This window comes from Micromys minutus, assembly GCF_963924665.1.
Source record: "Micromys minutus genome assembly, chromosome: 16".
Taxonomy (NCBI): domain Eukaryota; kingdom Metazoa; phylum Chordata; class Mammalia; order Rodentia; family Muridae; genus Micromys; species Micromys minutus.
The window spans coordinates 38416573-38441736 of record NC_137985.1 but is presented as its reverse complement, the minus strand read 5'-3'; the positions used below and the strand labels follow the sequence as shown (position 1 = coordinate 38441736).

Genomic DNA, 25164 nt, shown 5'->3' with positions numbered 1-25164 from the left:
GATTGAAGTAGCTCCCAGGGTGGCTCTAGCACTGAATTAGGGCTTGGAGATGGGGATTTCATTGTAAGTGTTCTGTGTTCTCTGTGAGACTTGGCATCATGGTTATCTCTCAGCATGACATAGAGACAAGAAGACAGGTCTGAGAGGACCCCTGGCCATCTACAACCCATAAGCTCAAGATATCCCCCTGATTGTCTATCTAAGAAGAGTAGAGAGCCATCATATTTAGCCTGCAGTGTCAGAACCATGCCTGAGTTCAGCAGACCATGAGCCTCAGACCTCAGAGGTCTTCAGTCACGGCCCATAAGCAGGGGTAAGGTAACAACCAAGTAGTCCCTTCAGTGATTACCCCACCTATAGAATAGTGCCACCTTCTTCCTCTTGCATAATCAGCTCTTTAGAAGAGCCGTCCCACCTGTGGCCTGCATCTGTGCTCTGTGCACAATCTGCATGATGTGTAACCAGCACCCTTGCAGCCTTGCAGCCTCTCTGCAGTACTTACTACTCCTCAACATAACAGTTCCCATCTTTAGCCCCTGTCCCAACTGCCCAGAAATGTCCTTGTGGAGGACCCCACTGACTGTTTCCATGACTCCCGATCTGCATCCATTCCTCCAAGGCCTTGGTGGTTCAACCCTTCATGTCTCTAAACTGGAGCCATTGTCGACTGGAGCCATTGTCACCTCAATTTAGATTGCCTCTGCTGATTCCCATGATGGTTAATAACAACCCCACTTACATAGCCATGGGTACTGTGCAGACCTTACCTAATGGAAAAGGGAATCATCAGATGGCCACAAAGCCTGGCCTCGGTGGCCTTGCAGCTCTCCCATCTTGCTTCATCCATGCCTACCCACTTTGTGTCATCCACACTCTCTAGGACCACTTGCCACAGCCTCCTGGTCAGGTTTTTTTTTTTTTTTTTTTTTTTTTTGCCTCCAACATCCCTCACCACTAAATAATCTTCCCCACTGTTGACTATTGAGAAGTTGAAAATGCAAATTTGAGGTCTGAGTTCCACTGGACAGCTTGTAAGACAACACTCAAGGCTTCTACCCAAACTAGAAGGTTCCTTAAGACCACCCTGCTACCTTCTGTCCCTTCTCAACTTTTCCCTTTTCCATCCTCACACCCTCCCCACCAGCCCTCATACCCACCTGACTTCCCCCCAACAAACTGCTGTGCATGCCCCTGGTCCTTTTTGCATGCCAGCTCCTCATACCCATATGTTCTTCATCTGCTTTGCTGCTTCAAGGCTGCCCGAGTGCCCTCTGCAAAGCTCCTCTGAGCCACTCAGACGCTGTGTGTGCTGCCAACATGTGGTCTGTCACCACGTGGCTATTGGTGAGTATAAAATGTTAAGTGTTACTCTTGGTGCCCCCATGCAGTTGCCATGGTGTGAAATTCCTCATGGCTGCTGGGCGCGCTCGTGCGTGCACACACACACACACACACACACACACACACATACACACACACACACACACCTGCTGGACTCAGTGGAAAGAGGTGAAGTATGTGATCTGTTAACTATGCTAGTCGGAGATGGGGAAGCCTCAGACATGGAGTTCATAACCGGCATACAAGATGAGATCCCAGGATCTAAGCCAGCAAAGAGTCAGCATAGGGCCAGTGCTGTGGACCCTGGTATGGGGTGGAGGGTGTGGAGACAGGACAAGCACGTGATGTCTGCTCACTCAGGCTAACCAACTACCACAGCAAAGCTATTGGGCTGGGGAAGCTTCAAGGGCACCCCCAGGGAATGGAAAGAGTGCTTCTCCGGATGCTAGGCATGATCTACTCTTTGCAAATGAATCTATCTGGATGTACCTCTGTCTCATAGAGCTAGTAGTCTTGAAGCCTGACTGTTTTCATTAGTTCTCGATGAGGTCCCATTGAAGGTTTACCCGGCACTCATTCCAGCTCGCTGATGGCAGAAACGCCTCTTGATTTACCTCTGTGCCCTCTGCACCCAGCCCATACTAGTGCATAGTAACTAACACTCTATAAGCGTCTGGTGAATAAAGGAACACATGAATGAGTAGACCGTTTCCATTCGTGTCAAAGAAGCATTTGAGCGCAGGTGAAAGCCGTTCAGGAAGCATCAAGATGATTGTGATGGTCATGGAAGTCTGAGCAGACCAGGTGCGTGTGAGACATCACCCTGAACCTAGAAGAGAGAGGGCTAGAGGTGACTGATTGGCAGCTTGATTTCAGGTTTGTAATTCTCTCCGCTTGGTCACATGAATCTATGATTATCCCTTCCCCTCTTTCTCCACACTACAGCTTCTCTGTAGTGTTAGGGCTGTAGACCAAGCATGAGACGTAAGGCAAGAGAATACAACCAGGAAACTGAGGTGAAGGGCTGAATTAAAACAGTGTGCATTCACCTACTCTTTGGGCAGACATTCATTAGGTACCCACTACACTTCCTCCTGAGATATGCAATTAGGCATGATTCTACTGGCTGGCTCAATTGTGCACTCGAGCACGCACATACACACACACACACACACACACACACACACACACACACACACACTGAGCACCCATTCACCCCTCCCCCCCCATTTCCACCCCAGCATGGTGGAACTGAAGTTACCCACTGTGAAATAGCCTCATAGCTGGAAGCCTCAACATTCTCAAGGCCAATGACAACCTTATACAAACAAGGTCCCTGGGGCCCAGAGAGCTTCAATCTTTAAAAAGGACCAGGCTTAGAATAGAAGACCAGGGACTTCCATTTTCCACCCACCTTTCTCCCAGCAGCCCTCTGCTTATGCACGAGAAGACCTATTCAAGGCCTTAGGGAACGGAAGCCAAGCCCCGACTCCACAGGAAAAGGGTAGATGTATACAGGAGACTGGGAAGGGCAGGGCCCACCAAGGCTTTGGTCTGCAGCACTGCCCATGCCCCAAACCCCTACCCCCCTTTGTTTTGATGGTTTGCTGTTCCTCTGGGCAGACAGAACATTTTCACTTCTAGTCCCCAAGTGTGAGAATTTGCCAGGCCACTGGCTTCCTGTTTTGCATTGGTTTTTGTGCAGGGGTTTTGCTCAGTAAGCATTTTTTAAAAAATAAAATAATGATACTTCCATCTACTGCTGTTTTGTCCTTCTCAAGCCCCTGGAGCATAGGACTGTTCTCCTTGGTCGGTCCTGTCATCTGGCCCCATCTACTGTCACTAACTTGGGACAAGGCTAGGGAGACTCAAAGGAGATGCTTGGCTTTGAACATGCCTTAGCTTGTTCCTTGGTAGAAAGGCTTTCTATCTGTGTGTGCCAGTGTCTAGAAAAGTGTCTGATCACACACCACAAGCCCAGGGCAGGTGTGGCTGAGGATAGAGGAGGAGAGATGACAAATGTTGCTTTTGAGAGCAGCAGACATGGAACAGTCTTGGAATAATGTGCAAGATGTTCTCAAGAGGATGAGGAATCCTGTCAGTTTTCTGAGTAGTTCCTGCCTTCGAGACACACACACACATGCACACACAAGTGTACATGAGGCACAATAGGGGACTTAAAAGAGATGTAAACCCTAAGCTGGCCTGCTAGAAATGCTTAATCTCCAGAGAGACTGGATTCCCCCATGGAAACTAGCCTAGTACCCAGAAGAGTAGAGAAAATGAATGGATGAATGAAATGTGTGAGCCAGAGAGTTTTTCTAAGTAAAACCAGAAGAGAACAAGGTCTGTGAGTCTTGAAGAAGGCTCCTGGGAAATGTGAAACATGAGACAGGAGAAAGACTGGCAGAGAGGGGTGACTTGGAAATCAGAGAATAAAAGTAAGTGGGGAAGTGGGGGAGGCAGAAGCTCAGAGCTGAGATCAAGCCTGGGGAGGCCTGAGCCCACAAAGCCCCATCCATCATTGTGGGGGGTTAGCAGCCCACTGGAGGGAGGAGCCAGCTTCTTGGAAGCTGAGGATCAGAGAGCAGCTGCCCCTGGGCCTGATGCTCAAAGTCAGGCATCAAGAACTTAAGGAAAGTGAATTTATCTCGCTCCATCTGAGTGTCCCCAACCTCTGTCTCCCTACTGGTGAGGCTGGGTACCTGGAGCCCCTGCCCTGATCACCCTGCGCCCTTTCAGATACTGATGAGTCTAGGAATGACTGTCTTCAATACCCACCAGATCTCTGCAGGGTGTAGGAAACAAACTCTAGAGTGGTTAGAGTCCTAGACTACAGACATCTAGAGGGACCTCAGCAGCCACCTTTTAGCAGCCAGCTCCTAAACGAGAATTGACACTTTGTGTTCATCCTTTAGCTGTTTACTGAGCAGCTGGAGTGAGCCCAGACCACTGGTATGTTTAATAAACAAGGTAGGAGCCAAGAGGAACCTTTAAGAAACGGTCTTATCTATTGCTTTCCCAGTGCTAACATCGATGGCTAAACAAGCGGTGTTAAGTCCACTCAGCACTCAGGACACAATAAAGAACCAGAGCCGTTATACAAGAACCAGTCCTTACCCTGATAAGCTCTGAAGTGAGCCACAGATTCTGCTCAGGCTCCAGTACAGGTAGTGGGTAGCAGGCAGTCCTGAGCAAAGCAAGTTAGCTCTGTGACTCTCTCAGTTTCCCTCTGTGTAAAATGGGCCAGTAATAATCTTTGTATCACAGGATCAGAATGCAGAAGCGAAGCATGCATGAAAATACACTGTGTAAGCAGTCTGGTCTTCCTCGAGCTGCTGGGTATCCTTTTCTAGAATGAGGCTGCCCCCTGTTTCTTTCTTAATCAATGTCTATTTAGTGAGCTCATTTACTGGGCTTCATTTGACGGATTGCTAGCAAACTCTGGCCATAATCGGCTCTTCCAGGTTGGGACACATGGAGGAAGTCTGCCATCTCTGTGGGGGTCAAAGTGAACGGCATCTGGTCTTGAGTCCTGAGGTGAGTCTCAGGACATAAAGTTCACAGAGTCTGGGTATCCGCAGAAGGGCTGGGAGTGCAGGAGAACATTCTAGGTTGGGCACAGCCCTGGGAAAGACATTTAAGAGGAACAGGGTAACAGAGAGACTGTAGCTGGTAGCACTTGGCATAGCAGGCTCTCTAGTGGGTTGGACCTGGACACAGAGAGCAGAGGAGCAATGGGGAGGCCCTAGTACAGCCAAGAATCTGGCTGCCCAGTCTCTGCTGAGCCTCAGAGACCTGTTGCTTGGTTTCTAGTCAATCTGAGAAAGTTATAATCTGCCCCATCACTCCTAGGGTGTAACCCACTGTCCAGGGTGAAGAAGAAACTGCTACACCATGGGTCTGCGGAAGTAAGGAAAGAAAAGGGGGTGCAGAGGGGACATGGAGCACGTCAGTGGGATCAGAAAGGGGAAGTAACGCACTCTCGCTTCTGCTTCTGGGGATGGGAAATACCCACTATTCTCCCAGTCCTCCGCAGATGTCCTTGTTTTCACCTGAAGCCACACAACCTGGGCCCAGGGTTCAAGGCTCATTCTCCCTTCAGGTATCCAAATGGTCTACTAAGTCCTGAGCATCTCTAAGATGTAATGGGTCCCATAGGCCATGCCAACCAGGGCAGGGTTGAAAGTGTTACTGGGGTGAATAACCTGCGAGTTCAAAAGTGGGGTCCAGCTTTCAGAGCCGGTATCCAAGGAAGAAGGATGCCAAAGGCAACAGTATCCCCTTTCTCCATCATTCCCAAGAATTCTTTGAGGAAGGGCGAAGGGTTCAAAGCCATGAAGCCTCATCATACGCATCAATTCGGGAAAGAAAACCCAGTTAAAGGTTTCTAAATTCTAAGATTCGGTGTGTTATGTTCAAGCCTAGCTGAGCTGGGAATAAAAGGTTCCCCGCCTCTGGCAGGAAGCTGGAAAGAGGAAGGACCTGCTAGGCCTGGTGTTTTCATTTCTTCCTCTACAGTCTGCTATAGGCCAGAGAGAGAACAAGAAGAAAAACAAGAAGCACAAAACACAGGGGCCTCAGCAAAAAGGAGGGTAAAGGCAACAAATGATAGCCAGCCCCGCCCCTTCCTGTCTCTGTTTTGACCTCAGCATCCTTCAGCCTTGGACTGGAGCTGGTTGATCCAGGGGCAGGCCTGTTAGCACTGGCCCCTTATGGATTCTTCCATTTACTGCTGCTCCAGGGAATAGAACATCTCCGGATGCAACCGCTTTATACCAAACACCTGCTGAACTGAACCTCCTTCTACCAGCTCTGCCTTCAGTCCAATGGGTCACAGGCAGAGAAGAAGCCATGACTCTAGAGGTAAAGTGTTCTACAGTCCTTGTCCTTAGGCGCTCTGCTCAGCCGCAACCAGGCACCTCCCACGACTCCATGGCTCTAGCTGCTTTCTGCCACATAGGGCCAGCCTTGCGCAGGACAGCAGAGATGGAGAATAGAACTCCACCCTGGGCACATGGCCACCCCAGGTCAGGAACCTAAACAACAGGGACATGGTTTCTAGACTGTTCTGTTCACGTGTGGTGGGCACTGAGGCTTGTCACCATAGGAAGAACTAGTCGGAGGGAAACAGCAAAGGGGAGGAAGTATGGAAAAGGCTCAAACCAAACACAGAGTAAAGACCCAAATTCAGCCTTCAGGGAAGTTGGCCACAGAAGGAAAGGTTAAAAAAAACATGTCACCCCCCTGACTACATGAGTCCCTCAAGAAAATGATTGGTCCTCTGGCCCCTGGTAACAACTTTACAAAATGAAATGACAGGAGATTCCACATGAACATTACCCTGTGGAGTCTGGGGGCCATTTCCACCCTGAATTTGACAGGAGGAAGGCTAGCCTGGCTGTGTGACTTGCCACATTGTGTTTGCAGGACATGTGCAACTCCTACAGGCTCGGGGAATCTTGAAATCCGGTTTTTAACCCTGGGGGACAGTTGCTTCTCTGTGTGCCATGAGAAGACTGCAGGGCATAGTCAGACTCGTTCATAGAGGCCTAACTCTATGAGGGCTGGAAGAGGGTCCAGAGAAGGCCTCTTAGTCTCCTTACTTAGTCAGACTTCCAGGGCCCAGGAAGGCCGGAGGAGCTCATGATAACCCAGGGGCCTTTCCTGTGTAAAGAGACACTGAAAAGAGAGAAGGCTTGGGGAGGGATTTGCTATACCAGGTCCAGCAGGCCTGGCTCTCCCAAGAAAGAGTAGAGGAACTGAATTATTTATTTATTTGTGCTCTGAGTGGCCCTTGGCGCTCATCTTCACAGCCTGGACCAGCGTAGGACCTCACTCCCGCATCAGACGCACTCAATTGGCCCCTCCTGCCACTCACCTCTCCTGAACTTCGGAAGATGCATCTCCATCAGACTCTCTCATTGGAGAACTTCATGTAGCCGCCATCTGGACTGCTCATGTGGCCGCTGATTGTGAAGGGTGGTCCCACCTCCAGGTCCTTCAGGTTCCTGAGCCAGATTTCCAATAAAGCTGTTAAACTGAGAACCCCGCCCCTCCCTGGGGCCTGTCTCCCTAGGCTAGACCCTACAAAGTGGATCCTAGAAGCAGAGGCAATGTCTGGGTACTGACTCACTGACTCCAGAATAAAATGTGTCTGAGCTCCCAGGAGAGAAGCAGGCCTGCCCTGTGGCAGGGAATAGTGACATAACTTACCCTGAAAGGTCTTTCAGATTTCTGTCCCTTAAATCCATGGCTTTCTTTTATTGCTCTTCTTTTTTTGAATCCTATATTGCACCTGAGATGGCCTTATTTGCAGTCAGGCTTGTCTCCAGCATAGACAATGAGATGTTTAGGGACAGAGAATATGCCCAGCCACCTTTGTATTCTTGGAAGGAAATACCCCAAAACTGGCTTTATAATAAAACTTTACTGAATAAATAATAAACAGGTGGATGGGTGAGTGAGTGAGTGGATGGATGGGTGGGTGGATGGGTGGATGGATAAACATGTAGGTGGATAGATGGATGGATACACACATGCATAGATAAGTGAGTGGATGCATATGTACATGCATGAATGGGTGGATTCATGGATGAGTAGTGGGTGGGTGGATGGGTAGACTGATGGGTGAATGGGTAGATGTATGAATGAGTGAGTAGGTGGGTGGGCCAATGGGTAGATAGACAAATGGATGGGTGAATGGGTAGATGTATGAATGAGTGAGTAGGTGGGTGGGCCAATGGGTAGATAGACGAATGGTTGGGTGAGTGGGTAGATGTATGAATGAGTGAGTAGGTGGGTGGGCCAATGGGTGGATAGACGAATGGGTGGGTGAATGGGTAGATATATGAATGAGTGAGTAGGTGGGTGGGCCAATGGGTGAATAGATGAATGGGTGGGTGAGTGGGTAGACGGATGAATGAGTAGGCAAGTTTGTACATGAGTGAGAGTGTGGGTAGACGGATGAATGAATGGGAGGCATGTTCTCTGCCTGAGAGTGAATGCCAAGATTAAGGCTATCACTGGGGCCTCACATGGTACTGCTGTTAGCACAAGTTTTACTCTGACAGCTTCTCTAAATGGTGTTTTTCTGGTTTGCTTAGGAGGCATGGACAGAGCCGGGGAAGAGAAGCAGTAAGTTCTATTTCTGCCTCCAGCTCTTTCTTCATTGTATCCAGCCCCAGTGCCAGCCCACCCAGTTCTGCCCTGGACCTACTCACCGGATTTGGTATAAGTTGAAGACAAAGTTAGGCCCTAGGAAGACAACCCAAAAAGAGAGTTAGGATCTCCAGGGGAAGTGACTAGCGTGTCTCGAGGAACATCGGTGCTCCCACCACCTGCCTGTAGTATAAGCAAGCTGGCCTCAGGATGCTCAAGACCCTTCAAGGTCCTTTCATCAGGAGCTCTGATCACCCCTGGAAGGAAATGTTCTAGCCAAGAGCCTGCAAAGAACCAGTCCTAAGCTTCACCCCAGACTCCACGTTCCAACCCTGGGACTCTCACCACACACCCCTGTCTACTTCAGTAATGGAAGCTGAGAGATGGAGTTGCCGCCCAGCTGGAAGAGCGCTTGTCTAGCATGTGTGAAGCCCTGGGTTCTATCCCCAACACAGCACAAAGGACATGTGGGCATGTATAGCTGTAATCTTAGTAAGAGGATCAGAAGTTCAAGGTCATCCTTGGCTGCATAGGCAATTGAAGGGTAGCCTGGGCTAGAGACTGCCTAAAATAAGTAAATAAATAAGCAATGAAATAAACAAATGCTGTCATAAATAAATAAATAATATAAATAAATGGAGACTGAAGTTGAACACAGACATGGCAGTACTTGGTTATATTCCCAAAACTCTCTAGGCTGAGGCAGGAAGATGGAGAGTTTAAGGATAGTCTGGTATCCATATCAAGACGATATTTAAAAAACAAGAAAAAAAAATACAGAGACTGAACATATGAGGAACCAGCCTGGCACTATAGCCTCATAGGCACGCTTTTAGCCTTGGGGAGGGGGAGGAGTTAAAAAGAAAGGCAGGCTACTTCCTCCAGTGGGAGGAGCCTCCATTCTCGCGATAAAGACCTCACCTCTCCTTCCAAGCCTAGCTTCAGCTGCTCAGCTACCAACTCAAATCTTCAACCACTGCAACCGCCCAGAGGAAATATTTTTGCATCCTGCTGTGCTGAAAGGCTTACCACCTCCACCCAACCTTGCCCAGCTCTTACAATGAGGAAGGGCAGGGCAGAGCTGGGGCTGATTGGCATGGGGCTCACTCACCGTCCCAGCAGTACCCGCGCTGGTACCACTTGGCCAAACTGTAGCCTAGGATGGACACGAGCAGCAGTGACAGTCCCACTCCAAGGATCATGCCCAGTGTGCTGATGGAGTCTTCACCTGTGGAGAAGCCATGCACCCTCATGTCCCCCGTACCAAAGCCCCACACCACCTTCCAACTTCCTCCTCTCCCTTCCGCTGCCCGTCAGAGACAGTCCTGTAGAAGCCCACGAGGCCAAGCCAGCTGGTTCACCCTAGCCATGCTATGGTGGGAATATCCTGAACTTGGTAACTGTGTTCATGCCTGTGGTGGAAGCCGTTAGTCTCTTCACCCTCCTAGCTTACAGTTGCTTTGATAGGATCTTCAACGTGTTAATTCAAAGAAACAACAGCAATGGATGTTTTAGAGCCTAAAACCATGGGTATCCCGCTTAATAAAAGATGCTCTCCCTCCCTGCAGAAGAACCTGGGAGGTCTAGCCTCAGCATAATCATGGTGGTCAGGAAGCAGAGCCTGGAGACCCACAAGAGCACAAACCATAGGATCCTGGGCATCTTTCCCCTTTTGCAAAGTCCATGCGCCTAGTGGGCAGGGCTTGCACTCCGCTGCCTGTGTTCTCTTGCTCTCTCTTCTCTTTTGTGGTCTGAGCTCTTGGCTAAGTTTATATGTTATTTGTAAGGATAAACAAAGATCGAGAGACAAAAGAGTTTGGAAGTATGCAAGGAAATGAGAGGACAGAACAGAAACAGAGAGAGACCAGACTTTGAGATCAATGGTAGGCACATCATGAGGAAGCTCACCTGTGCCAGGGTGGGGAAGGAAGGGGAAGTCATTGAAGTATTATGGAGAAATAGAACGGCTCCCTGTGTCCGAGGCCTGAGAAGCAGAGCCTCTGCAGATGCTGCCATGAGTCTGGGAGTTATGTTGGTTGAACATAGACATTGGGGGCACATGAAGTCCCGTCTTCTGCATATGATGAGGGCCATTAGTCTCTTAACCCTTCTAGCTTCCAGCTGCTTTGATGGATTACTGAGATTAATGCAAAGTGCACAGGATTATTGGGATGACTGATGGGGGGTGTCAGGGAAAGGGGGTGCTTAGGGTTGGACCTGGCATACACTAAGTGCTCAATAGATATTAATGATGTCATTATCACTACCGTCCATATCACCACCAAGTTCATCAAACAGTGCAACTGTGTTATTAAGTATTTCACTGTTCGTTCCGCCCAGGTCACTCTCCCTAGCTCCTCCATCTTTCTTCTCGGTAAAATAGTCAGGTTAAAGGCAGGCATGGTGGGACTGGGAGGCGAAGACTCTGTGAGTTTAAGGCAAGACCGGTTTATATCTAGCAAGTTCTAGAGCAGCCAGAGCTACCTAGTGAGAACCTGTCAAAACAACAAAAAGACAGGCTAGTTATTCTCCACTCCTGGAGACGAAGTGACTATCAAATGTGCTCAGGATGAGTGTCTCTTTCTAGTCACAAGTTTCAAAAGCCCAGACCTGCACAGACAGGTAAAACATTCACAACATGAACAGGAAGTGAGAATGAGATTGGCCCCATGGCTATGTTAGAAAAGAATCTCCCGAGTGGGGAAAAATCAGGAGATGAAGGAAAAGCACTTTACAGTTATGTCAGTGGGTCCCAGAGAGAGGATCCACACTCTTCACACAAGAACTGAGCCCCAAAGAGACTGAACTGTAGAAACCCAGAACTAAGCAGAGCCCCAGAGAGATCAGAGCCCAGATGAGAACAGCACAAGGTAAGTGGAATCTCAGACAGTCTTAGAGAGCTCCTATACCTTGTCACAGCCTGGAACAGTGAACAGCTTATGATGACCAGGAGAGGCAGAGAAGTCACAGAGCTCCTGCAGACCCAAAGAAGCCACACAGAGAAGCCCCAGGAAAACACTGCAGCACCTCGTCTAGTTGGTGCTCCAACCTATCGCTGTGGACATCGCTATGGTTGTTGATGTGAGCTGGTGACATCAGGGACTTTTTATTACTCCTCCCAGACACTTTAACTCCCCTAGAACAAGGGGGAAGCAGATTTCCAATACTAATGAAGAGTCTGACATCCGGATAATTAATTAGACTAAAACTAGGCATTAGATTCTAGGAATGACAAAGTCACTTTTTTTTTTCTTTTTGGCATGCATGAGCTTGTCACTGAGATTTGTGCCTGCTACTAACAGCTGAATAGTAAGGATTACAAATATCTCAGAAGGGATTAGCAACTTTACAGAAGGGTTTGGTGGAGTGGATTTGATACCTTTGGTACTTCTGCAGGTGTGTAAGGGCATAGCATCCACTTGCTTACCCTCTTGAAGCAGAGAATGGCCCTTGTCAGACACCAAACCTTTTGACACCTTATCTTGAATATCCCAGCCTACAGAACCACAAGCATCAAACTCCTCACTCCTTACAAATTATCCGGTATCAGATACCAAGGGACTACACCAGTCAGAGAAACACTGAGAAGCATTGACCTTAGAAGTTGCCTCTGTGGGGACAAGTACAGGTTAAGAGAACTGTGAATAGCTTTGTGCTGGCCCAGCAAGCTCCCGGTCATTCCACACATACTTGATGACATCTTTTTCTCATAGGTACTTGTGTTACAGAAGTAAATAGAGAAGACAGAAATCCTTGTCCTTGTGAAGAATGCACTCTAATGTATTGGAGATGGCCAATGAGCTTAATGAATGAATGAATGAATGAAGCTTAAATGATATATGTGGCAGTAGTCCACACCAAGGACAATGCATAGGGCAGGAAAGCTGAAAACTCATGAGGGGATAGAGAGTGGAGTTTAAATAAAGTTCTCAGGGAGCCTCGGGACAAAAAGCTGATGAGGAGACACCCAAAGGAGGTGAGAAGAAGACATCAGAAGTAAAAATGTCCTTGACAGAGAAAGCAAGGAATTCCAGAAAGACCATGGCACCCTATGGGGTGAGGCATGCAGAAATGGAGTGGGTGTCAGGAACCATAGTGCTTTGGAGACAGGGAGAGCCTGGCCTGTTCTCTGAGCCAGATAGGTAGTCAGCACAGGACTCTGAGCAGAGAACATACAAAAACAAAAGACCAAAAATAAAAGCAAACTCCCTACATTCTAGCAACCAGGTCACAACTACTTGGAACCTGGTCCAAATGACATACAGTATCTTAAAATAATTGCCCTTCTACCCAACTCTTATAGAGGAAATCCTTCTTCCTTTCCTCGATAAGAAATATGGTTTCTTCCTTGGGAATCCACACATACCTACCAGCATATTCCAATACATTCTCACTAATTAATGTACTGGGTAAATTATTTTTAACACTCATGTCACCAGCCTTTCTAGACACCATGCCATGTGGTAGAAGGACATGATTGATGGAAAGCTGACCATAACTGTTGAAAAAGACAGAAAGGGATGAAACTGTAAAAGGACAGCCAGCCAGAATGTTTTGGCAAATGCTCAGGCAAGAAATGAACATGAGAGGAAACACAGAAGAGCAGCCAAGGCCAACACAAAAGCAAGGTCGCTATTCTAGACTCCTTTCTGTTGCTGTGATAAAATACGCTGACCAAAAAGCAATTTAGATGAAGAAAGGTACTTGGCTTATACTGCCAGGTAAAAGTTCAACACAAGGGAAGTTAGGGCAGGGCACCATGGAGGGATGTTGTTTATTGGCTCATTCATAAGATTCTGCTTAACTTTCTTATACATCTGAGGCCTAGGGATGTTTCTGCCCATAGTGGGCTTGGCCCACCCACAGCAGCCACCTATCAAAACAATCTCATTGATAGGGCCTCAAGCCAATCTGATCTGGGAAATCTCCCAACTGAATCTCCCACAGATAATTCTGGGCTGTATCGGGTTGATACCTGAAGCTAACTAGCAAAGTCATCCATGAGAGACAAGACAGAGATCCCAGAAGCTCATCAATGCCTTATGGGTAGTGACCAAAAGTGAAGGGACAGGACTTGCTTTCACATGTTCATAGCATTACCAGTGAATGTGGAAGCTGGGATCTTGAGGGGATTTATCAAAGAAAAGTAGCAGAAGTAGAAAATAGCAGAAGGAAAGCATTAATAGGGAAGCCACTGGCCCAAGGTTGAGAGGCAAGGAAGGCTATAACCACACAGAAGATCATGTTAGCAACAACGTGCTCACTTCTAATCTGCAAAGATTCTAAAATCGTGCCGTTCTTGCTTATTAAAGTTCTTAGGCAGAGACCATAGCTAGTCAGTGTGCCAAGAACAAGCAGCCTTGAGTGCTCAACCCTCAGAGGGCCATCTTAGGAAACACTGGCTGAAGGGGAGGTGTGAAGTATGTAAGACTAAGGACTGGAGCTGTAAAATGCTGTCTTCTGGATATGATGTGACTGTTGTTCTCATAAGCCCACGGCAGCTATGGCCACTTGCACATAATCTGAATGGTCAAAGTTCCAGCATGAAGTGAGGAGGAGCTTACTGGGTCCTACCCCTAACTGATGAGCAATTGATGGTTGATGGTTGACAGAAAGAACATTTGTTCCTCTTTGGGGATGTGGGTACTCGTAGGTTGTCCCTGCTCCAGGGGATGGCCCATATATGGGAATGTACTTATCAGTAGCACAAGCTGGATTATTAAGAAATGAGAAAACAAGAGCATGAAGTTGAGAGGTAGATGCAGTGGGAGAATGCCAGGGAGAATTGGAGAAGCAAACGATTGATATATCATATTTTAGTCTGCACATGTATGAAATTCTCAAAGAATAATTTAGTTTTAGATGTGACTTTTAGAATAGTCCTTCCTTAGTTTTCCCTCTAAGTAATTGCTCTTCCAAATTCGGTATTTATCTTTCCTATGCATATTTTTATTCATTTTTTTAAATTTTTATTTATATGAGTACACTCACCGTTACTGTCTTCAGACACACCAGAAGAGAACATCAGATGCCAGATGGCTGTGAGCCACCGTGTGGTTGCTGGGAACTGAACTCAGGACCTCTGGAAGAGCAGCCAGTGCTCTTAACCACTGAGCCATCTCTCCAGCCCTCTATGCATATTTTTAAAGCTGTCTCTTCATAGCGTTTACATAAATTGTGTAAAAACAGTATTATGGCCATTTCCCCTCTAGCCATTATGGAGTACTGAGGACCACATTCCCTTGCCATCTTAGATGACTAGAAGTCCAAATAAAATATATACTGGGTGAGATGCTCCGTGTGGTTCCTGGGAGAAGACTGTGAAATGACAAGGGCCAGTCTGTGTCCAGCTGTGGACACAGCATGACCAGCTGCCCCATGGTCCTCACACAAGCCCCACCCCCTGCACAGCCAACAGAAAGCTGCAGAGCTAACACTGTCTTCTGTGCAGATACAAAAGAAAAGCAACGCAGTGGTGAGGGAGAACTCAGATCCCACTTCAAATCTTCCCGAAAGCTCCACAGCTCAACAGCAGATAGAAAAGTTTTCCAGAAAGTAGAATTAAATTCCATTTTAACTTTTTATTGATTTATTTACGTAATGTCACGTGGTTGTTTTTATCTGACAAGCCATTTCAGCAGGCATAATTTAGAGTTTTACATTTAAAACTCTATCTAGTCTTTGAGACCTCTGTGAGGACCAGAAAACTTGAAAGCCTTTGTTAATTCTGATGGGTTTCTTCATTTTAATTTTTACTCAAACCTCAGCTTGTGGCCTATGGCCTGTGGTCTGTGGCCTATAGGAGATCTATCTGTCTCTCTTTGTCTCTGTCTGTCTGTCTGTCTGTCTGTCTGTCTATGTGTGTCTGTCTGTCTGTCTCTCTGTGTGTCTGTCTGTCTGTCTGTGTGTCTGTCTCTATCTCTGTCTCTGCCTCTCTCTCTCTCTTCCTCCCTCCCTCCCTCTCTCTCTCTCTCTCTCTCTCTCTCTCTCTCTCTCTCTCTCTCTCTCTGTGTGTGTGTGTGTGTGTGTGTGAATGAGTCCAGTGTGGAGACCAGAGAACGACCTTGAGTGTTGTTGCTAAGATGCGGTTCACCCCACACTGTTGTTTGCTGTTGCTGCTTGGGCCAGGGGCTCTCACTGGCCTGAGGCACACTGAATAGTCCAGGCTGGCTGTCCAGCAAAACTTAAGCACCCATCTGTTTTCGCCCTCCACCATGCCCAGCACTGGGCTTACAAATCGTCCATCCCCAACCCCCCAGCTCTAAGACACAGGCTGTAGAGATGGAGCTCAGGTCCTCACACTTGCAAGGCATTTTGTGAAATGAACCATTTCCCTGTCCCTGAGGTATTAGTTTTGATTGTCACCATCTCAATATTTATTTCCTGTCTTATAATCTCCATGTGGGTTAGAACCAGCTCAGGGGTAACAACGTCAAGTAAATGTAAGTGGGGAATAGAGACTTTCTATAGCTTGTAACCGAGTTACAAGTTACCACAAGCATGACAAGTGGGAGGGAATAGGCCACCTTAGGACAGCAAAGCCACAAAGACAGAGCACTCTGTGGAAGTCCCTTGTACTATGTGTCCAGTCAGCTAATAAACCAAATTGTGACTATGACTAGAAATGAAGTTTTCCTCTGAAATTCAGAACTCATTTCTCTGGATCCATCTGAGCTCTCAGAAAAGCCTACAGATGCCTTTAGCAACAACCGGGACTTTCTGCACCCAGGGAACATTTGTCCATATGCCTCAGAGGGCTGTATATGCCAAGCTCCGTGCTAACTCTGCACTGGGCATAGAGCGTTCAGGGCAAAAGAATCCTGACTCATAAAGCGTGGTCCATAGGGATCAGTTAACCACTCTAGGGATAATATTTGTTCACTGGAGAAGTACAGGGGATCAGACAGTCCATAAAAAATAGATAGGCTAGTGTGTGAGGCTGGAGCATACACTGATATTGGCTGGTTACAGAGTGGGGCTGAGGTGTGTGGAATAGGGTTGGGTATGGAGTGTGGCTGGTATGGATTAGGGCTGAGTGTGGAGTGGGGCACAAAGAGAAGACAATGAGAGCAAGATGAAGAGATATCTCATCTGGCCCTGCCTGTGGTCTCCATGAAGGGGTTCTACTTTGTGGGAAGCCATTTAACCAGGCACTGGTACAAATCATGGCCAAGTATGTCCATTCTTAAACCTACTCTGTTGCTGTGTGTAGAATAAATTTGAGCAGAAAATAATGCAGGGTTGAGTTAGAAGGAAAGAGGAAATGTCTCTCTTCCTCAACTATGAGTCAACAGTCATCAATAACACTCAAAAGGTAGCTTCTTTGCCCTTTACAGTCAGCAGGAGCCCTAATTTGATTTGTGAGGATTTGGTAAGAAAGGCAAGAAAGAGTCTCCCACCTCCGTCTCAGCTCAGCAACGTTAAAGACATCACCCAGATGCTCAGCCCAAAGCACAGAACTCAGTGTGTTCAATAACAGCTACGAGCCATGGAAGGGACAGAGCCTGGACCAAGGACCTCTGCAACATTACATCAAGAATGTTGTGTCTGAACCTACCAAGAGGGACAGCCAATGTGCCCAAAAGATGGGGAATCAGACTGAAAGAATGATGTAATGTTGGATTTAATAGAAAAAAAAGTTACCATTCTAGAAATTATGACTGACCCAGACCCAAGGTTGGAGATGGGGGTGGGCTATAACTCCACATCTGAAGTCCCAGGGATTCTTTAGGGTTTCTCTTAGTATTACTATACTACCGTATAGTAAAGAAAATAAGAGACTATAGCAAACCAGTTCAGCAGGAAGATAAATTGTGCAGGCTTGTTGGGTCCAAAGCAGACCCCAAAATAACAGTGCTGGTGACAATGGAAAAGAAGGAGAAAGAAGCCTTGCAGGGACCTGCACATGGAAAGAAGGCTAGGTGTGCAAGCCTGCAGAGCTCTCTACCACTGATGTCCAGATGTCTGCCTTTGATTGACAATGCAAGAATGAGCTTGGGAAGAAATAGTCACCTCGCCGATCATAACTTGCCACGACAGAGAACAAGGCACTGTGTCGGGTCTTTTCCTCCTAAGCAAGGTCACAGTGATGTCTAATGAGTAGGAGGTATGGTTCTCTTCCAAGCAACAGGAAGTGTACCTTCAATCTTTATGTTGATTAAAGGGTTTCTGAAAGAGAAGGAGGAACCTCAAGACGCTATGAGTCTCTAGGGTTGGGGAGATAACTCAACTGGTAAAGAGCCTGCCTTGTATGAGTGGGGATCTAAATTCAGTCTCCAGAATCCAACTAAAAATGAGTCAGACGTGGTCACACACACTTTTAATTTTACAGCTGATGAGAGGAGACAAGCATACAGGATGTCCTTAGGAATCAAATTCCTTAAGCCAGACAGCCTAAGCTGACTGACAAGTTCCAGGTCAGTGAGAAACCCCATCTAAAAGATATAAAATTTAAAATAAAAATAAAAAAGGTAGTGCCTGAAGAATAATACCCAAGGTTGTCCCTAAGTCTCCATACAACAGGCAGACACATGTATGAACACACACACACACACACACACACACACAAAAGTAGTACTGCTAGCTGACCACCAGAAATATAATTTCAACATGAATTCATTCCCTGCCACTCAGCCCTGAGCTTCCATGTATCCCTGTGTATTGAGGACCCCAAATCGGAACCAACATTTTCCTGAAATGCAGACGGGTCAGAAGCATGTGCTCCAGAGTTCTTCATGCGTCTCCACAAATGTCCAACCAGACTTCTTAGAGATAATCCAGAAATCTGCAGTTTTGGGCAAGCTCTCGCCAACTGTGACTAGAGCCATGTATCCCATGGGTCTGAAGTCCACCAAAGTCTGTTCAGATGAGAGTTAATGTAGGGAATTCCCCAAATAAAACAGCCCTGATTCTATCAGTCTTGGGAGGAAGCAGGCGAGAATCATTTTGAAGGTGCTCAAGTTTAAAGAGAAAAATGCTTAGGTTCCGGCTAGTATCATTTTGAGCAAAAGGCTTTAAGATAAATAAACATTTTGGATATTTTCTTTTTGGTAGATGCAGTCCCAAGAGTACTTGGCTCATGACGTCCTTGAGTGTAATAAAATCCACAAGACAACTCAAAGCTAAGATCTTTTCTTATAACTGAGCTTTGTAAGAGGCTGAGGGTCATTGCTAACTGCTAATGTGATTGAAGACATAACCAGAAAGTGGATAACTGCAGGACCAGAGAGAACTCCTAAACGCTAAACTCAGGCCATAGGCAGGGCTGCTGAGATTGGAACACCAGGGCCTTTGCAACATCTTGATTGTATTTGAGAGACCAAATCTTTTAAGTTCAGACTCCATTTTAGAGAACCTGACCTAGGTTTGAATTCCAGTAAACTAACAGGCTAGTACCTAGTATTAGTTTCCAAGTTACCCCCAACAAATCCAGCATTTCCAGGCTAATCCCCAACAAGCCCACACATGCCTAACACCCACCAAATGCAGAAGGAAACAGAAGACAAATTTATGGTTTGACTCCCAGCACCAGGCAGTTATACTAAAGGTCACAGTAGCCCTCCAATTAGATGCTTGCCAGGCTAGAAACACTCATCCCTTTCTTGATGCTTTCTATAAAACCTTACCCAGATAGATAGATGTTCAGGCTCTTCTCCAGCCAAACCATCCTGTGTGTCAGCAGTGGGCTGAAGAGCCTGAGCTAGCTCGAATAACAGTCCTGGTGTGATTGCATCAGATCAGCTCCTGTCTGGTCTTTGGGGGTTCACTAACACTTCCCTGGTACTACAGACTGAGAGGTGCCTAGGAGACCAGTAAAGCCCACTTCTTTCTATAAGGGCATTCTCAGAGACGATTGGCATGTCGGAGAACAAATAAGAGGGTAAAATCCGCCCTGAGTGTGGGTAGCACCATCACCTAGACTGTAATTCTCCACAACAACAGTAGCATACTAGAAGCTTTTCATAAATGACCAGCCTTTGAACCCTTCTGGACAATATTACGGCATTACTTGAAGAAAGGACCCAACATTGTCTTGTTCTGTGTCACAGTGGAAAAGCTATGATTGGTCGAGTGACTATTTCTACCCATCCTGATTTTTGCACCAGGATCAACTTTCATTCATGTGCTGGTCATGTATAATGTTTGGTGGTATCTCTGTGAGACCAAGATGTCACCAGAAGTAGACATGTGTCATACAGTCACATGCCACTGGCTACTGTTATCTCAGAAGGCCCTAGCCCTAGACTGTCCTGCCCAGAGTCCAAGGGTTAAGAAACCATGGAGATGGCACTAGCTCTGACCTCCATAGGTAGAACCAGCAAGTAAAATATTTCAGGTGCCAAATAAAAGGGAGAGGCCAGTCCCAGGCTGAAATATAAGTTGTACTGTCTTACCTAAGAGGCGTCATGGTCGAGGTCCCTTTACATTAGCACAAGTAAAGTACTTCTATGACCTGGAATCACAGGTGCTTTGGTAACTAAACATTTTCCTCAGCTAAGTATGCTTACCCCATGTGGCCACAGGAACAAGATCTTGTCACAGTTGGAATTGCCAACAGCAGCCCTTAGACACCAGCTACCCAGTGGGCAGTGAGAGGTTTAGCAGTGTGGTTAAGCCTTAGCCTCAACCCCCTGAAGCAATGTCACAGGAGCCCCTAGCCAAAGGTGTTCCAAAGGTAGTCTTAAGTGTGAGCCTGATACACTGTCTGAAAGTAACATCAAGGGTAGTTCTGATGTGTGCCATCTTAATTTACATTTTGCATGTGTGCTTTATAATGGTTGCCTCTAAGTGTGTAAGCACAAAAGTAACCTGTACATGCATAAGTACATGCACTGTCACTTACTGATGGGAGACACCATCTAAAAGGTTTAGTGACAGTAAGGCTGTAGTCCTTGTCCCCTGTGCCTGCTTAGATGCCTGTCAGCACTTCTCTGTGTCTACCAAGCCTCTCACACTGAAAGCTGAGAGAGGACACAGGGAGTCATCAGGGATCTGGCAGCACTGAGTCTAATCTACCCCATGCTGGGCTGGGGTCTCTGGGAATCCCAAGCTTCTTGGGAATGGATACAGAGATGTTCTGTAGGGAGGGCTTGGGAGGACCTTTCTCTCTGCCTCAGTTGCATCTTGCATGGGTTTAAGGAAGTCACTCTAAACTTTAAGTTCATCTCTCCTAGATGAGTAAGATGTACCTCATGGCACTGTGGTGAGATGGTGGGAGATGAAGGAAGACAGAGGTGCTGTGGGATTGTAGAGCCTCTCCCTTCACAGGCAGGCATGGAGGTAAGTAAGGGAAGCCCTATAAGCATCATCAGCACTTAGACCTAAAGGAGGCTTGGCAGCCTGGGAAGCCCATGTTGAAGGCCCTACCTCAGCCTGAGCCTGGCTTCCACTTAGCTGGACCAAAAGTTACTCATGTGAAAGTGGCCAAGGTACCTACTCTCCTCCCTGTGCTTGCCCTGGAGTAGGCAGATAAACACTTGAGCTCCATAAATCTCATCTCAGCTTCTGACATAGGCAATGCTGAGCCTCATTCTATCTGCCCTGGTACCACAGCCACACACCTCAGACATCAGCCATCCCTACCATCCTCAGATTCCCACATCTGCTGTGGAACCTCAAAGGCAAGGGCACCATCACTCTTAGGTTTTTCTTGTGGGTCCCCACCAGATCTTAGACAGGAGGACGTGTACAAGTTAGGCACCCATTCAGGGCACCCCAGGGTCCTCCCGCCTCACAGGTAAATGCCACCTCCCATCCCTTGCTTCCTTATCTCGGACCCAGGCTGCTTCATGGTTCCTTGCTGGAAATAGAACCAGTCAGGGCTGCCTTACCTGGCCAGAGTCAGGAGCCTTGGAATCTCTGGATCCAAGCACGAAACACCTGGAGATTCTTGATGACTCAGAATGCACACGCTTACACCTTCTATCGCCCCAGTCACCATGCCGCATACTCCACCCCAGGCCAAGGCTCCCAGCTGGTCTCCCTAGGCTGTTTCTCTCCTAAGAGCTTCTAGAAAGCGTCGACCCATTTGTCAGTTAATCTCAAAGGGGACAAATGAGCTCCTGCCCCTGTGAAGCAGGAGAAAGGAGTTTGCTCCAGGGTTTTGTGAGGGTGCACGAGGAAAGCGAGGCAAGCTTGTCTTTGCCTTAATCCAGGCCCAAGAAGGATCCTTGGGGGTCAGAGGCATCTGCCCCCCCCTGCCCCCGTGGCTACTGCACAAGCTACCTCTGTACAGCTAGACTGTGTCTCTTGCTGTTCCTCATGGGTCCAAAGTGGACACTGCTTCCTGAGTTGAAGGCATCTCAAGCATGGGCACATGAATCATCCACCTCACTCCGTGTCTCTTCTAGTCCAACTCAGTTCATGGCACACAGCCATTCACAGATGCTGAAGTATGACCTTAGGGCCAAGCACGCCCAACTCAGCAGCGTCTAACACAACTGGATACTCAATGCGCCCCAATGAACTAAAAGACACTCTATTCCTGACCCTCCCCTGGATGACAGGCCCAGAATTTAGAAGACCCTAAAAGCCAGTGCTGAGCTTCTGTGTCCTGTTGAAATGCAGATTTCACTAAGTGTGAGCTCATCCTAGATCCCAGGAAGGACTAGATGAAATGAGGAACAGACAATACTGCTAGGGCCAGGTCCACCAGATCTATACACACTTTCACTCTCAGAATACCAAAGCCAGGTCACCTGTGGTTTCACCCCCAGGGTGACACATTTCCCTATGTGGGCATCCAAGCCAGGCATTCTGGGCCTAAATACTGCCAGGCTGGGGAAAGGAAGTGTGGGGCATCTGGGGGAGCAAGTGGTAGTAGAACACCTACCTCTCATAAGAAAGTCTGGGACCAATGCCCAGCCCTGGAAATAGGAGGAGTCTATGGTATCATTTAATGGCAGCGCTCATGCTTGGCCTGCACCAGCTAGGCATTCGTTTCAAAGCTAACCCTGCCCCCAAGAGCATGATAGTCTAGCTGCTTACTGGGATGTAAGGCGTGAAAATGGTTGGCAGACAGGAAAATTCTCATCAGCTATGCACCGCTGTAAATGTTAACAAGGAGTCTTGGCCAGCAGGGAAACATGGAGATTGTGTCTCCAATGCTGCGCAGGGTTCAACACGAGCTAAGCTAGGCTGCAGGCCCCTCCCTCACATGCACATTTTAAGCTCCTTGACTGAACTGTATATTTATTCTTGTTCTAAGAGAGCCTCCAAGGACTGGGCCAACGTGGTGAATATTTGTCATCCCGGCATTCTGGAAGCAGGAAACAGGAGGATCTTGAGTCTAAGACAACCCAGGCTACATAGTGAGTTCCCAGGCCAGCCTGGACTGTAAGACGAATTTCTAGCTCAAAAATGTAAAAGCCAGGGCTGGAGAGACAGTCCAGTAGTTAAGAGTGATTGTTGCTTTTGGGGAAAACCTAGGTTTGGCTTCCAGCATCCACATAGTAGCTTTATCAACACCCACGACTCTAGTTCCAGGGGATCTGATTTGACCTCCTTGGGTACCATACCCATGTGGTTCACACAGATGGAGATAACATAGAACACACACACACACACACACACACACACACACACTACAAATAATAAATCTTAAAATTTAAACAATTTTTAAAAAGAAATCTGGATCAATGTATCCTTCCTGACCTCTAGGCAAAAAGAACCATCTCTCCCTGTGATGGTTAACATCATTTGCCAATCTGACATGATCTATTCATCTATTAGGCAAACAAATGCACACTGGGCTGGTTGCTATAGGAAGACCCTGAATGTAACCACTGCATTCCCTCAATGGATTCCTAGACTGAATAAAGAGAGAAAAGATGACTGGGAGATGGCTCAGTGGGTAAAACAATTGTTGTGCAAGCGTGGGGACTTGAATTTAGATCCCCAGAATCCAGGTAAACTAAGGAAGAGAGAAATAGAGAAGGCTCACACACACACAAACACACACACACTCACACACACATACACACACACTCACACTCACACTCACACACACATACACACACACTCACACACACACATACACACACACTCACACACTCACAGGAACACTCACATGCACACACTCACATGCACACACACTCACACACACATACACACATACACTCACACACACATACACACACACTCATACACTCACAGGAACAATCACATACACACACTCACATGCACACACACATGAGCACACACACATACACACATGAACATGCATTCACACACATTCACACACACACACTCACATACACACATGAACATTCACATAAACACACTCACATGCACACACACACACATTCACATACACATACTCACATGTGCACACACACACTCACATCACACACTCACATGTACACACTCACATACACACACTCACCTGCATACACACATGCACACACACACATGCTAAAAGGAGAAAACAAGTTAAGCATCAACATCCACCTCCCCTGTTTCTTGACTGCACATGCAAGGAGACCAGCCCTTCATCCTCCTGGCTACCATGACTCCTCCACCATGATGAACTCAACTATGGGTTCTCAAACCGTGAACCAGAATAAAGGTTTCCTTCCTTCCTTAAGTTGCTTTTGTGTCAGTTGTCACGACAACTAGAAAGGTGACATATCCCCTCACCACATATCCAGTACCCTTTACCCTGCAGCCTCATCCCACAAATCCTGCCTGGCCCTGTCATACCCAAGTGGACCAGCCAACTAGGCTCCTACTTCAAGGCTTAGGGTGTGGTCCTGTCAGCTCACTCTTAACCTTTCATCTAGTTTCCCATTCACTTTTTGGGGCCCACAGCACATCCTGCCTTCAGCAGGAAGCCATCACTCGGGCTCCAGAGTCAGCACTGCCGCATTCAACAGACCCCTGTCACTGTAAGGTACTATACCTGGAACTGCAGGTTTGGGACCCGCCTGCCTACTCTAGAGATGGATTTACCCATATCTGTGTGCCCAGAGCCTGTCTCCCCAGCCCAGGGTATAACCCTCTTGGGTTCAGGGCAAAGGTCTCTTCAGTGCAGTAAGTCTGCGAGCAGGGCTGATTCTGGAGATAATAAAAAGGTCAGAGGGCAGTCCTGGATCACAACACAGTGGCTGTCATATCATAGGCAGGCTCCCTGGAAACCCTTCTGCAATATCTAGTGGAACCCTAGGAAACCATCCCTGTGGTCTGTGTGTCCTTTAGAGGCTGGTTTGGTTTCTTCCCCCAAGGACAGGAGACAACCAGGTTTTCTTCTAGCTAGCTTTAACTCTCAGTTTGATCCAGTCATCTGAGAAGAAAGCCTCAGTTGAATATCTGTGGGGCATGGTCAGGATGGTTGGTTGATAAGGGGTTCAGGCTACCATGGGTAGCACCATTCTCTGGGTCAGTGGTCCTGGGTTATAAAAAACAAACAACAAAATAAAACTAAGTATTAGCCAGAGAGCGAGCCAGGAAGCAGCAATCTCCTGTGGTTTCTGCTCCAGGTTCCTGACACTTGAGTTCCCACCCTGGCTTCTCTCTGTGATGGATTGTAACCTGTGAGATGAAATAAACCATTCCTTTTCCTAAGATACTTTTCGTATTTGTTTTTTTACAGCGAAAGAAACCAGGGAACTAGAACAGAGTCGAGTTCAGAATTCTCAGACGCCTAAATCGTATAGCTTCTCCAAT

At 47.3% G+C, this 25164-nt stretch overlaps 2 protein-coding genes across 2 annotated transcripts in view; one reads left to right on the top strand and one right to left on the bottom strand.

Annotated features, from left to right (window-relative positions):
• Positions 1 to 2044: 2044 nt before the first annotated feature.
• On the bottom strand, positions 2045 to 9755 carry SMIM35 (small integral membrane protein 35; the record flags this gene model as incomplete). The annotated part of the gene is made up of 4 exons (XM_080930585.1): positions 2045 to 2170; positions 7223 to 7352; positions 8565 to 8598; positions 9614 to 9755. 3 exons carry the CDS (start codon positions 9753 to 9755, stop codon positions 7253 to 7255), a joined length of 276 nt encoding a protein of 91 aa, XP_080786711.1. The 3' UTR covers positions 2045 to 2170; positions 7223 to 7252.
• Positions 9756 to 20775: 11020 nt separating this feature from the next.
• The window catches only part of TMPRSS4 (transmembrane serine protease 4), a gene marked incomplete at both ends in the record, with an annotated part of 57813 nt that continues 53424 nt past the window's right edge, over positions 20776 to 25164 (top strand). The window contains one exon of the mRNA XM_080930584.1: positions 20776 to 20781. Coding sequence (XP_080786710.1) covers positions 20776 to 20781 — 6 coding nt within the window. The remainder of the gene's footprint in view (positions 20782 to 25164) is intronic.